The sequence below is a fragment of the Aquarana catesbeiana genome, linkage group LG01 (genome assembly GCF_042186555.1).
Source record: "Aquarana catesbeiana isolate 2022-GZ linkage group LG01, ASM4218655v1, whole genome shotgun sequence".
Lineage (NCBI taxonomy): Eukaryota > Metazoa > Chordata > Amphibia > Anura > Ranidae > Aquarana > Aquarana catesbeiana.
Genome location: NC_133324.1, coordinates 385,185,101 through 385,199,739, shown reverse-complemented (window position 1 = coordinate 385,199,739; position 14,639 = coordinate 385,185,101). Strand labels below are relative to the sequence as shown.

Below are 14,639 nucleotides of genomic sequence, written 5' to 3'. Positions count from 1 at the left end.
TTGAACTGTGTATGGCCGGCCTAACAGACATTTTTGTCTACACCTCCTGACTTCTTTCACTTAGAATTATCTCTAAGCAGATACTAGTAGTAATAACATGTGCGATCTTTGTGAATTTACTTTTACATTGATTTTATCATAAGGGATGCTAAAATAAGACTGATAATGTTAAAATAGAATTGGTAGTGATAAACTAGTAGAGCAGACAAAATAAAAGTATGTTAAGTGCCTACCTGAATAGAGATCTAAAAGATGTGAGCTGGATAAAGTGTACTATGAAGGATATAGTTGACAACCATGAGAAATGCACCTTTGTAAATTCATCCTAATGCAGGATACTCACTTTTGTAAACTAGCCAATGTGATATTATTAAACAGATAATGGAAATAACATATGATATGAATGATTATGTTTCTCCTAATATGACCCCACTGAGTCTTCCTGTTTGTGCTTGACTAGTCATCAAACAGGAAAACAGATATGTGGGTGGTTTGCTACACCGACAGGTTTACCAATTTAGAAGAAAATTGTGTTTTGCATTATTTCCATCACAGAAGCAGGTATGAATCCCCAAATAAGTTTTCAGATCCTTGCAAAATATGTAGTAAACGATTTTTTAGCACGTTTTCAGTTTTGCAGACACACACTACAGTCCATTTAACATGGTTACCTATGGATGTAGTTCACATCTGTGCATTTTATGGAAAGGGCCAGGGACTTTTTTCTGGTTTTTGGTTCCATTTACTTCAATGGTTGAAAAGCATGTATTGAAAAACGCAAAATGCACCTGCAATATGCAAACTGCAACCTGCATAAGTGTGAACCAGGCCTAAATAAATCTTTAATTTCATTTTGGATCAAGTAAGAACACGTTAGAAAGCCCAGTTTTGAGCTTTACAAGGATGTAAATGTGGTGATATTAATTTCAGGTCTGCCAGGCTCTATAGAATGTCATTTATACACATTTAAACACTGTGCCCTCAGTCCATTTGAGCTGCTAGGCTACTGTGCCAAACTGCATCATTTGTACAGCTGTACAGGACAGAAATATTTGCTCACAGAAAATCAAGGAATTGCAGGCGGCTAAACTGTAAAAATAACAATGCTGGAAGGATTAATCAATCCTGAACCTGTCATCAGCTCTTTTAGTGTGTTGCAACTACTTTAATTAGAACTATATAATTATATTTTAAAAATATTCCTAATGACAGATTTCAGAATATTGGCTGCAGGGTTTGAAGTTTACTCAGAAAAAGTAATGGTTTATAAAGTTGAGAATGTTTACATAGTACCATAAATTTAGGTGCACTATCAATGCCATAACCTCAGTCAACCGAGTATTAGCTGGCAAGTGTCAGGAATGTGAACAAAAATTAGATACATGAGTGGATGTCAGGCTGGTTGCATCTACATACAGTGTGTATAAATAAGTACTGATAAAAAAAAGGTATGATGGTTTGGTTAGGGACCCATTTAAATGTAATTTTTAAAGTAGACATATACAAAATAAGCATACAGTTATAAAAAGTTGAGCTATTTCCATAGTGGCACTGTGGGTATGCAGAAATCAACCCAGTCCTATTCCATAGGGTTCAATATTGAGTTGGCCCACGCTTTGCAGCTTCAATTCTTCTGGGAAGGTTGTCCACAAGGTTTAGAAGTGTGTCTATGGGAATGTTTGTTTTTTTTTTGTTTTTTTTTTTTAACAGAAGGAATGTTTATTGGAGTAATAAAACATTACACATGTATATGATACATTAGTATAACATAAATGAGTAATTTAACAGTGCTGTTACAGATCTGTTCTTCACCACAGGAACCAGCCAACATAGATCAACTATCAATAATGCTTAGTATCCAATGCCAAATTGCAGTGTCTAATCATCTGGGAGAAGGTTTGTATTCAGAGCATCATGGCTAGTGGAGAATGCAACATACCATCGAGCAACTATTCAGCCCTACAGGGGCTCAGTATGAAAAAATAGAAGCGGGTGGAAGGGGGATGGAGAGGGGGGACAGGGGGAAAGGGAGAGGGGGGGTAAAGAGGAGAAAGGGGGGGTGGGAAAAGCCACATCCACCATAGACCATAGGATACATTTCCGGCATCTAGTAGGCAAAACAAGGATCTATCTATACCTGCAGATTCCTCAGCCAGTTACTTAATACAATATCTCACATGTCCAAGTTATTCATATCGTAAGGTGCCTAGCTTGTACCCAGGTTGCCTAGATTTTGTCAAATTTCTGAGTGCAGTTGTGCCCTATATATAAGTTTGTATAGGGGTAGAACAGCGTTAATGAGTGCCCTCCACGCTGAGAGCTGGGGGTGATCTGGGAGCTTTCATCTGAATAGAATCGTCTTCCTAGCATAGTAGGCCATGTAAAATATAAAGAGTTTAGTGTGTTTAGGGTCCTTGCCTAGTTTGGGTATCATGACAATAATAGCCGTAGACATCGAAGGAGGGAGAGGACTCCTAACAACCTACTAGCCAGTGCTTCCATATGTGCTTTGTAAAATTATGCTAGGAGACCATTGTCTCCCGGTGTTTTCTCTGCCTGCATGAAACCAATAGCCTGCTGAATTTCCTTTAAGGTGAGCGGAGCGTCAATTCTCCGGCGAGCCTCCTCAGACAGAGTCGGAAGCTGGGAGCAGGACAGATATTTAGGTGTAGCAGGATAGGCATGTGATCAGATATTCCCCTAGGCAGAATAGATATGTTTTATGGAAATTAAACATCAAAAAGCGCTTAATCCGGGAGTTTAGGCCCCTGACATTCCATGAAATAATGGTTAAAGGAGCCATGACCGAGGGTAGAAATGAAATGAATGGTGCGGTAGGACTAAGTGTATAAAAGCATCCAGACCCTGGAAAGAGGCCAGCTCCGGACCCCTCCTCATCACCCCACCACAGAACCCAATGAGAAAAAAACTTTGGTCAACAGCTATGTAAATACATAAAACACATTCCTTTTTCTTGAACATGTAACCATCTTAACCCGTCCCAACTAACCCCAGCTGGGCCGCAATGTGGTGGCATCCTGTGCGCTCTCTCCACCACAAAGAAGGTTGAGAAGGCTACCTGAGGGAAAAGTGTGCGGAGCAGCCGCTCTGTGTATGCAGGTGTATCCAAGCCTTCCGACCCTTCAGGCAGACCTATGATCCTAAGATTGTTTCGTCAATTGCAGTTTTTCGCGTCCCCAGCTCTCGACTCGAGGGAGTGCACTCTCACCTACAGGGTGTGCATGGAGGCTAAGTGGTTGTGAACCATGTCTTCCGTATCACCCAGCCAGCGATTGGTCTCTGTAACCCTCTGGGGGATCTTATCGAAGTCCTGCCGGATGAGGCTGATCTCCAGCTGAACAGTGTCAATCTTGGTGGTGAGAGTTGGTAGTGTGGATTGGCAGCCTGTAATCGCCTGCATTAGGGTAGCAAAGTTACTCTGCTCCGTGGTGCGCGGGCCCTGGGGCCTCCGTCTGAGACGCCATGTTGCTCTTACTGGCCACATGTACAGCCACTCCGCCAGGAGACTTGGGGGATTTAGGGGAGTTTCCCTGCTTTTGCATCTTAGTACGGTTCCGCATCCCTGCCATTCCCCGTCGGGAGGATTTAGGGAGAAATACAGATAACCTAGGAGAGTCCCAGGGAAGAAAAACAGGATCAACTAAGCATCCTACAGCGCTGCCATCTTGGTCACGACCACTGTCTATGGGAATGTTTGACCATTGTTCCAGAAGCGCATTTGTGAGGTCAGGCACTGATGTTGGAGAAAAGGCCTGGCTCACAGTCTCCGCTCTAATTCATCCCAAAGGTGTTCTATCCGGTTGAGGTCAGGACTCTGTGCAGGTCAGTCAAGTTCCTCCACCCCAAACGCACTCATCCATGTCTTTATGGACCTTGCTTTGTGCACTGGTGAGCAGTCATGTTGGAACAGGAAGGGCCAACCCCAAACTGTTCCCATAAAGTTGAAATTGCCCAAAATGTCTTGGTATGCTGACGCCTTAAGAGTTCCCTTCACTGGAATTAAGGGGCCAAGCCCAACCCCTATAAAACAACCCCACACCATAGTCCCCCCTCCACCAAATGATTTGGACCAGTGCACAAAGCAAAGTCCATAAAGACATGGATGAACGAGTTTGGGGTGGAGGAACTTGACTGGCCTGCACAGAGTCCTGACCTCAACTCAATAGAACTTTGGGATAAATTAGAGCAGAGACTGCGAGCCACATCAGTGCTCGACCTCACAAATGCACTTCCGAAAGAGTGGTCAAACATTTTCATAGGCACACTCCTAAACCTTGTGGACAGCCTTCCCAGAAGAGTTGAAGCTGCAAAGGGTGGGCCAACTCAATATTGAACCCTATGGACTAAGACTGGGATTCCATTAAAGTTCATGTGCGCGTAAAAGCAGGTGTCCCGATACTGTTGGTAATATAGTGTATACCCATCTTTGCTGTCCTCTTTTTTGTACAGACTTTATTTGTATTCAAATCATTTATTAAAATATTATACAATGCATAGCTGCCTGTAAGGGGAAGTATGAAGATTGTAGCTGGGCCCCCTGGAGATCCACAGGGCCCGTGGCTTGCTTCTAAGTTGCCCTCCAAAGCTTTCTCCTTGCAGTTTTGATCAGGCAGAGCCTAAAGTATTAGTGTTGACAGCAATAATTCTTAAAAGGATGTCTATGTTTACATCATACACTTTCATTTTACTTATCAGCATAGTAACATCAATATAAACAATAGGTATATTTTTACAAACCAGTATAAGCTTACTTGAAATATCTACTTTCATGTTTTGGGTTCTGTTTACTGGATATCTCTTTGTAAAACTTCCAGGATTCCCTGCATGCTTTGCAGCTTCTCCTCTGCTGGTTACTTTCCATGTATAAGGACTACATGTCCCATGGTACATTGCTGCTTGCAACAGTGTGTCCTGTACTGCCTCTGCCTCCTGAAACTCCTCCTCTCTGCACCTCTGTAGCTCAGAAGAGGACTATGCAGGCAATGTTTATATAACACCAGGGATCCGGTGGTGGTAATGGTGATTCTTCAACATTAAGGGCAGCAGTTTTGAAAGTGGAAGCAAACTCTAAAAAACACAAGCAGAAAAAAAGGTGCCTCTAAGTGCAGAATATTAAAATATTTAATATCCCCAGCGGGATTAAAAACACTTACAAGATCAGAAAGTAGAATAAGCATAACATCGTTAATGGTAAGAGCGATCCAGCATCAGGAGGGTCCGCAGCTTGGACTGTGGGTAAGTAGCGGCAGGGACTCCAGTGAAGTTGCCAGCAGATGTTGGAAGATCCAGGAGATGCCGGTGGAGGTCACACGATCCGAGTCTAGAGAAAACGAAGATCCTGGAAGTGACGTCGGCGGTGAGGGACAGCAACCAGCGTGGAACGGATGTAGTCATCAAAAAGGGACGCGTTTCGGAACTGCTATTGGTTCCTTTTTCAACCTATGGCTACAGGTATACCCATTCATAATTTATACTCTCTGGGCCAGCTGTGGGCGGGGACAAGGGCAGGAGGAAGTAGGAAATGGTGTATGGCATTCTCACAAGGGCATGAATCATCAGAATAATGCTAAATACACTATTGGCGAAAACAATATTGATAAAAGGGTAAGTAAACAAGTGGAGGAAGAAATATAAGAAAATATGTATAAATAAATAATTAAAAAATATATTTATTTATTTATTTATTTGTTTATTTCTTATTCCTTTTTATTTTATTTTTAATTTTATTTTCATTTCTTTTTAGTTTATCTACTACTTGACTGATCGCTGCTGGTTATTTAACATCTCCATTTGTGAGGATATATACATAGTATTCCAGTGTTTCTTACAATATATTTCCTCTCGAGCATGCATATCACCTGCGTTTATTTGTTCATTTTTTATTCCTTTTTTTTTTTTTTCTTTTTAGTTTATCTATTACTTGACTGATCGCTGCTGGTTAATTAACATCTCCATTTGTGAGGATATATACATAGTATTCCAGTGTTTCTTACAATATATTTCTATACTATTTTTTATATATATTTTTTAATTATTTATTTATACATTTTTTCCTATATTTCTTTCTCCACTTGTTTACTTACCCTTTTATCAATATTGTTTTCACCAATAGTGTATTTAACATTATTCTGATGATTTATGTCCTTGTGAGAATGCCATACACCATTTCCTACTTCCTCCTGCCCTTGTCCCCGCCCACAGCTGGCCCAGAGAGTATAAATTATGTATGGGTATACCTGTAGCCATAGGTTGAAAAAGGAATCGATAGCAGTTCCGAAAGGCATCCCTTTTTGATGACTACATCCGTTCCACGCTGGTTGCTGTCCCTCACCGCCGACATCACTTCCGGGATCTTCGTTTTCCCTAGACTCGGATCGTGTGACCTCCACCGGCATCTCCAGGATCTTCCAACATCTGCTGGCAACTTCATTGGAGTCCCTGCCGCTACTTACCCACAGTCCTGGGAGTCTTACAACAAGCTGCGGACCCTCCTGATGCTGGATCGCTCTTACCATCAACGATGTTATGCTTATTCTACTTTCTGATCTTGTAAGTGTTTTTAATCCCGCTGGGGATATTAAATATTTTAATCTTCTGCACTTAGAGGCGCCTTTTTTTCTGCCTGTAATTTGATGAACTACGGGTTTTGCCTTATAGGTACTGTTTGAACTGTATTTCACAGAGGTTTGAAGAGTTTGTGCTCATCCTGCTGTGGGATTAGAAAAGTACAGTAGCTTTACAAATTTAATTTTGGGTCCCTACACCACAAATTTAAAAATAGGACAAAATACATATTTTGATATAACTGCCACTGCACCAACATTTTACAATTAACAGTTTATTTGGATTATTTCTAAACAAACAAAAGACACATCTGCAGTAGCATATGCAATTGGCAAGTGTAAATGATTTATAGTGGATACCATATGTACTGATGAGTGAAGATAAAACAAATTGATGCATACAATGATTGTGCAAATGTATTTGATATTCTCAAAATATGAGCATGCTATGCTATGCTTTGCATTTGCATTTACACAAATAAATTGTGTTAAAGGCAAGTTGTTACTAGCTTATAACAAAATAAATAGGTATTTGTATTTTGCACATCTTACTTGAAGGAAAGGAAAAGGTATCACGGTAATATATAGGACTGTTCAAACTTTACTATGGTGAACTGCTGTATTTTAGTTAACTGTTACACAGGCGCAAAAGTGACTAGGATCTCAAGACTTTCCCATGTTGCATAAGATTCTCTGTTCTCAGATCTGACAGCGTCAGCCTTGTAATTATACTTTTTTTGTTTCATCATAATAAAACATTCCTGCTCTAATGGCCTGACAACCACAAAGGGGAACAACTGCTTCAAACTCTACCATGCTGTTGCCAAAAGTACTAGTATGACTTTCACCATAGCAAACTCTGAATAGACCATCTTATTTGAAAAGTCTTTTTTGTATAGAAAATACATCCCATTCCCTCTAAATACCATCATTTCGATCTTTTGAACTGATGCCATCTTGGATTAAAGAGATTTTTATATTTCGATCTATCATTAAATTACACATTTAAAAAAATAATATACATAGGATAGCTTGGCCTATACATTGACAAAAAGAAAAACAAAATTATACAGTAATATTTTTTACTTGATGACATTATAAATGATCTTCAGTCTTCTTGTCAAACCTTAAAGAAAACAGAACATAATCTGTCATGATAAAATATGAAAGGATAATAATTTATATTATATATATATATATATATATATATATATATATATACTGTATATACACATACACTGTATCTCACAAAAGTGAGTACACCCCTCACATTTTTGAAAATATTTTATTGTATCTTTTATTGTGACAACACTGAATTCAATGAAGTAGTGAGTGTACAGCTTGTATAACAGTGTAAATTTGCTGTCCCCCTCAAAATAACTCAACACACAGCCATTAATTTCTAAACCGCTGGCAACAAACGTGAGTACACCCCTAAGTGAAAATGTCCAAATTATGCCCAAAGTGTCAATATTTTGTGTGACCACCATTATTTTCCAGCACTGCCTTAACCCTCTTGGACATGGAGTTCACCAGAGATTCGCAGGTTGCCACTGGAGTCCTCTTCCACTCCTCCATGAAGACATCACAGAGCTGGTGGATGTTAGAGACCTTGGGCTCCTCCAACTTCTGTTTGAGAATGCCCCACAGATGCCCAATAGGGCTGGAGACATGCTTGGCCAGTCCATCACCTTTACCCTAAGCTTCTTTAGCAAGCCAGTGTTCTTCTTTGAGGTGTGTTTGGGGTTGTTATCATGTTGGAATACTGCCCTGCGGAGGGGATCATGCTCTGCTTCAGTATGTCACAGTACATGTTGGCATTCATGGTTCCCTTAATGAACCGTAGCTCCCCAGTGCCGGCAGCACTCATGCAGCCCCACACCATGACACTCCCACCACCATGCTTGACTGTAGGCAAGACACACTTTTGTTTGTACTCCTCACCTGGTTGCCGCTACACACGCTTGACACCATCTAAACCGAATAAGTTTATCTTGGTCTCATCAGACCACAGGACATGGTTACAGTAATCCATGTCCTTAGTCTTCTTGTCTTCAGCAAACTGTTTGCAGGCTTTCTTGTGCATCATCTTTGAAAGAGGCTTGCAGACCAGTTTGATGCAGTGTGAGGCATATGGTCTAAGCACTGACAGGCTGACCCCCCACCCCTTCAACCTCTGCAACAATGCTGGCAGCACTCATATGTCTATTTCCCAAAGACAACCTCTGGACATGATGCTGAGCACGTGCACTCACCTTCTTTGGTTGACCATGGCAAGGCCTGTTCTGAGTGGAATCTGTCCTGGTAAACCGCTGTATGGTCTTGGCCACCATGCTGCAGCTCAGTTTCAGGGTTTTGGCAGTCTTCTTATAGACTGGGCCATCTTTATGTAGAGCAACAATTTTTTTTCAGATCCTCAGAGAGTTCCTTGCCATGAGGTGCCATGTTTAACTTCCAGTGACCAGTATGAGTGAGAGCAATAACACCAAATTTAACCAGCCTGCTGCCCATTCACACCTGAGACCTTGTAACCCTAACGAGTCATATGACACCTAGAGGGAAAATGGCTATTTGGGCCCGATTTAGACATTTTCACTTAGGGGTGAACTCACTTTTGTTGCCAGCGGTTTAGACATTAATGGCTGTGTGTTAAGTTATTTTGAGGGGACAGCAAATTTACACTGTTATACAAGCTGTACACTCACTACTTTACATTGTAGCGAAGTGTAATTTCTTCAGTGTTGTCACATGAAAAGATAGAATAAAATATTTACAAAAATGTGAGGGGTGTACTCACTTTTGTGAGATACTGTATACAGTCTTTGTTTCACAAATTAATAATTAGTACATACAAATATATACGGTCTTTTCTCCACAATAAGTATGTAATATGATAAAAAGCGATGTGGGTCTTTAAAGCGAGTACAGCTGTGGTTAGCTCTTTATGGACATAATGTTTCTATTTCAAACCTCAGACAGAAGGATTTGAAAGGTGGGCAAGTAAGGGGGGGGGGGGGGTGTAAGTTGCTCTGATTCATTTATTTGTATGTGTGCAAATTTTAACTATTGAGCAATGTAAAACAACTCAGAAGCAACTCAAAAGCATCTCAAATGCAAACACGTTACACACATGTAGGCAAACTATAACAGGGCTGATGATTAAAAAGTATGTTCAGCTTTCAAATTTCGTTTTATTGCAGTCTATAAATTTAATACAATACAAGGATCCTGACAAATTGCTGTGGGCACCAGGAAATGTTTGCAGTAAGCAATAGTTTCATACATCAGCCAGAAAGTAACCAAATAATCCTATCACACCATGAACTACACTGCAGGGACCTGGTGAATTTTGAATCTCTATCCAATATGGTTGTAGAGTGTGTTACAATCAAGTGTATCATTTTCTTAAGCAAAGCAACACAATTGAGCATGGTGTTTACGGGAATGAGTGAGAAAAATACATTTTACCACTTAAATTGGGTAGCATATCTTGCAGAATATTTAAAACTTGCTGGAAAATCTGGGAGCTGCATCCAATAGTAAAAATGTCTTATACATCTAACTTTGACATGTGTAGAGAAGAAAATAAAGTTTCTGATTTGTGATAGTATCTGAGAAAAGACCAATCTATCTGTGATATGGGGTACCATGGCTTAGAGGAAGTTGTAAGTCATTCTGAAGGGTGTAAATTCAATTAGAGACACTAATGGAACCTTGGGTTCATATAACAATGGAGTAATTTTTTTCATAATTATATTTACTTTGCTTTGTGTGACATTAAAACTATTATTTTATTGCACAATTCACTTTACATATTGAAGTTAGTTGGTATGATGTTTACTGAGCAATTTTAGAGCCTGCGTCTTATTTCATTTGTATTGCATAGGGGTGGGGGTGAATGTGGAACAACTATAGCCCTACATAGGTACCATCCCAAAAGAAGGATATCAAATCAAAAGTTAGAGTTAGTTAGAGCTTCATCGAGATGAAATTACGTACAGCTTATTTCATATCAGGCGGTATCTCATAGACCAGGGGCAAGCCAGGGAGGCTCAGAGTCTTTTCAGATTGTCAAACTATAGAATAAAAACTTTAATTTAATTAGTTTGTCTTATCAATTTATTTACCTTTACACTGTAAAGCTTGAAGAGCTTGACATACTGGTCCAGTGGGAAAAAGGAGTCTGGGTAGCCCGTGGGGTTAACCTCCCTGTGCTCACTGAGGGAAGTGGGGCAGACTACTAAATGTGTATAATTATATCGTGAGTATTTATACTGATATTATGTCTGTAAGAATGAGTATATAGGCTAAGAGTTTGAATTAAAGAGATCATACCTGATGTTAGAAAAGAAGCCTTAGTATAGTTGCAAATGTTCCACTATGGCAGATACACATATAGTGGATGAGGAACTAGGTAGCTATATTGGATCACGCTATCTTTAGATCCCCAATTTCCACAGTTGTGTACATATAAAATTCCCCCTTACTTTTCCAACTGGTCCAAGGGGATGACCCCAAAGAGATGTATCAGGTCCTAACCAATACGGAAAAGCCAGATATCCCCAACTTTACACCCCCTGAATACAAAAATAAGTCACAAAAATTTCCAACTTTCTCCACTTCCATCCGTCAACAAGCTTCCAACCTTAAATCGTTTGTTGACGGAACCACTGAAGATATTCAAAAATTACATTAAAAATCCAAAAAATCAAATCTAACCTCTACCCAAAGACTGGCTCTAAATCGGAATAAAAATATAATTAAACCCTCAGACAAGGAAGGCAATCTTGTCATACAAACCACAGAAGATTACATGGCTATGTGCCAGAAGATTCTGGAAAATACCTCTTGGTATCGAAGGATCCTAATTTCACGGATCCACGATTTCCAACAGGAATTTTTCAGAATCATTGATGGAGCCTTCTCCAGAAATGTAGTTTCTAAAAATACACAAGATTTCTTGAAAGTTCACCACCGCATCACCCCTACTTTCTATGCCCTACCCAAAACTCACAAATCCCTTCAAAATCCACCTGGGAGACCAATCATCTCGGGGATAGGCAGTTTAACCCAACAAGCTAGCTCTTTAATTGACGACTATTTGCGCCCTCATGTGGGAAGCCTACCAACCTATTTAAAGGATACTATCCATTTACTTACAGTTTTGGAGGTACTGTTTGTCCCTACTCATACCATCTTGGCCTCTATTGATGTAGAGGCCCTATATTCAAGTATTCCTCAAGACAAAGGAGTCATGATGACTTCACTCTTCCTTAATGAAAGAGACCTCAACACCATTCCATATAACACCTTTGTCACTGAAATGCTGCACTTCATTTTGACACACAATGCATTCATCTTCGATGGCTCCCACTACTTCCAGGTGCAGGGGGTAGCGATGGGGACTAAGTGTGCCCCATCGTATGCCAACCTGTACCCGGGGGGGGAGCACAAGCTGTTTGCGTGTTTGCAGCAGATTGTTATTCGATATGCCTGCACCACATTTTATTGTGGCGCAGGTATATTGATGATATAATAATCTTTTGGACAGGCACGCCTGAGCATCTTTCAACATTTATTGAAAAGATAAATTGCAACTACAATCTATCGTTCACACTTAACTGGCATATTGACACCCTCCCCTTTCTGGATTTAACTATACATAAGGATAAGAGAGGAGAAATAACCACTAATCTTTACCGCAAGGACACAGCAGGCAACTCTTTCTTGCATTTCTGCAGTGCCCACCCTTCCCATCTAATTACATCTATTAATAAAGGACAATATCTACGAGCCATTTTTCTGGGCCGAAGTTATAGCAGGAAATCTTTAAAAAGGGCCTATAAAAATGCAAAAGACAATCCCCGAGATCTACTATTATTCCAGAGAGAAACCTCAACATCCTCCGACCCACAGGGTATACGACCTATTACAAAATACAATAATTAACATCAAGTTCTAAAATCTATCCTGATTACTCACTGGCACTTCCTACGAAATGACCCGTCTTTAAAGTCATTTGTGGAACCTGAGCCACACTTAAAGTGGAGGGCCACCCTAAAAAAAAAATTACATCAAAATGTTCCTAAAAATCTGGAGAAAAAAAAATGACAAATTATTTTTTTTAACTTACCAGAAATGGCTATTGCTAGACAGATCGTCCTAATCTGCCACTTCCTACACCACAGTGATCTTCAGTCTTCTCCTCCTCGCGTTGCCTTCTGGGGAATGGGGCACGCTGTGTTCTGGAAACTGTGTGCGTCCCACAACACACAAAGCGATATGCAACTCGCGCATGCGCAGTAGGAAACGGGCAGTGAAGCCGCAAGGCTCCACTGCGTGTTTCCCTTAGTTCAAAGGGCCGGGACCTGAGAGCCGAGGGACGGGTCGCCTCGGGCGGCCGACATCGCGAGCACCCTGGACAGATAAGTGTGCTTATTAAAAGTCAGCAGCTACAGTTTTTGCGCGCCTGGCTCCTCCCCACATCAAGTGTCCACATTGGAGAAGCTCTCTTCTACGCTGGACACCCGTGCGGGTGCGCTCCCGAGTCCTGCATCTGTGTCCATTCACAGAATGCAGGACTTGGCCCCACCCCCTGGTGCAGCGTCACTGAATTTGATTGACAGCAGCGGGAGCCAATGGCTGCGCTGCTATCAATCTATCCAATCAGGACACGAGACACCAGCTAGAGCTGGTGTGCCCGTTCCCGGCCGGCGAAGGATCGGGGTGTCAGGGCTGGGCTCAGCCCTTCCTTCTCTGAGCTGGCCGCTCAGCTGTCGGCTGATTTCCAGCTCCCATCTCTCTCCACAGTTACCCAGCTGTTGTTGATTATGCTCATCAGTCCTGCCTACTTAAAGTCGTCCAGCTCACTTGATCTCTGCCTTCGTCTTTGTCAACATCACAGAGACTTTCTCCTGTGTTCCTGTTGAAGACTTGCTCGGCTGACGTTCCTTCTGGCTCCTGATCCTGCTTGCTGTACTACTATGTTTAACTCTGGCTCTCTGACATTTGCTTGGCTGGCTACCCGATCTGGTTACTGAACTCTGGCTTGTTTTGACTATGCTTACTCTGTTTACCTTATTATTATTATTATCAAACAAGTGTGATTTTACTTTACTTCTGTCTCGGTCTGATTCATGGTTCCTGATAGTAGGCGCAGGCCATGAATTCAGAAGATACAGTCAATCCACTTGCTATTAATATTTTTTCCAGATTGGATGAGCAAGATCACTGCATGGATCAGTTTGCCATAGCGTTAAAAATGCTCCTGAGTCGCACGGCTCACCTGGAAACTCCCACTGTGACTGGTCCGGTACAACCTGAGTTGCAGGCCGTCCCTGCTGCTGTGCCAGTCTCTGTGCAGGCACCTCTATAAGAGGTATGTCTGGTTCCGCTCCACTTCCCCAGTGATTTGGGGGTGATCCAGTTTAATGCAGAGGGTTTCTCAACCAGGTTGAGATTTACTTTGAGATGCTGCCCCAGGCGTTTCCCACAGACAGAAGCAAAGTAGGTTTCGTGATATCTTTGCTTTCTGAGAGAGCCTTGGCCTGGGCAAACCCTCTATGGGAGACGCAAAAACCTGTTGTCTTGAGTTACCCTGACTTTGTGGCCTCATTTAAAAGGGTATTTGACGCTCCCGCACACTTCGCTTCTGCTGCCAAGTGCCTCATGTCCATCAAACAGAGTACGAGAACTGTTACCGACTACGCCATTGAATTCTGTACTCTGGCAGCAGAGGTTGCTTGGAACAATCAGGCCCTCGTGGCTGCTTTTTCTCATGGTCTCTTGGATTCCATCAAGGATGAGATAGCAGCCCAAGATATACCCAAGATATACCCACTGAGCTGGAGAGGTTGATTACGTTTGCCATCCTCATTGACTCCAGACTCGGAGAAAGACTCTTGTAAGGAGCGCTTGCAGAAGCATCCTGTACGTTTGCCTCCGAGCTTTGCAGTCCCACCCGTGCCTCCCTCACCTCCCTTGCCTCCTGGTACCGAGTCGGTCAGTGAAGATGAACTCATGCACTTGGGCTTCACCTATCTCTCTGCAGATGAG

At 41.6% G+C, this 14,639-nt stretch overlaps 1 protein-coding gene across 15 annotated transcripts in view; it reads right to left on the bottom strand.

Moving 5' to 3' along the window:
- Window positions 1-6,843: 6,843 nt before the first annotated feature.
- Window positions 6,844-14,639, bottom strand: part of PRUNE2 (prune homolog 2 with BCH domain) — a 446,654-nt gene continuing 438,858 nt past the window's right edge. For all 15 annotated transcript variants that reach the window (XR_012245008.1, XR_012245007.1, XR_012245012.1 and 12 more), the window contains one exon: window positions 6,844-7,710. Coding sequence is in view for 5 of the 15 variants with exons in the window: in XM_073634052.1 (XP_073490153.1) it covers window positions 7,680-7,710 (31 nt within the window). In the remaining 10 variants the exon portion in view is untranslated. The remainder of the gene's footprint in view (window positions 7,711-14,639) is intronic.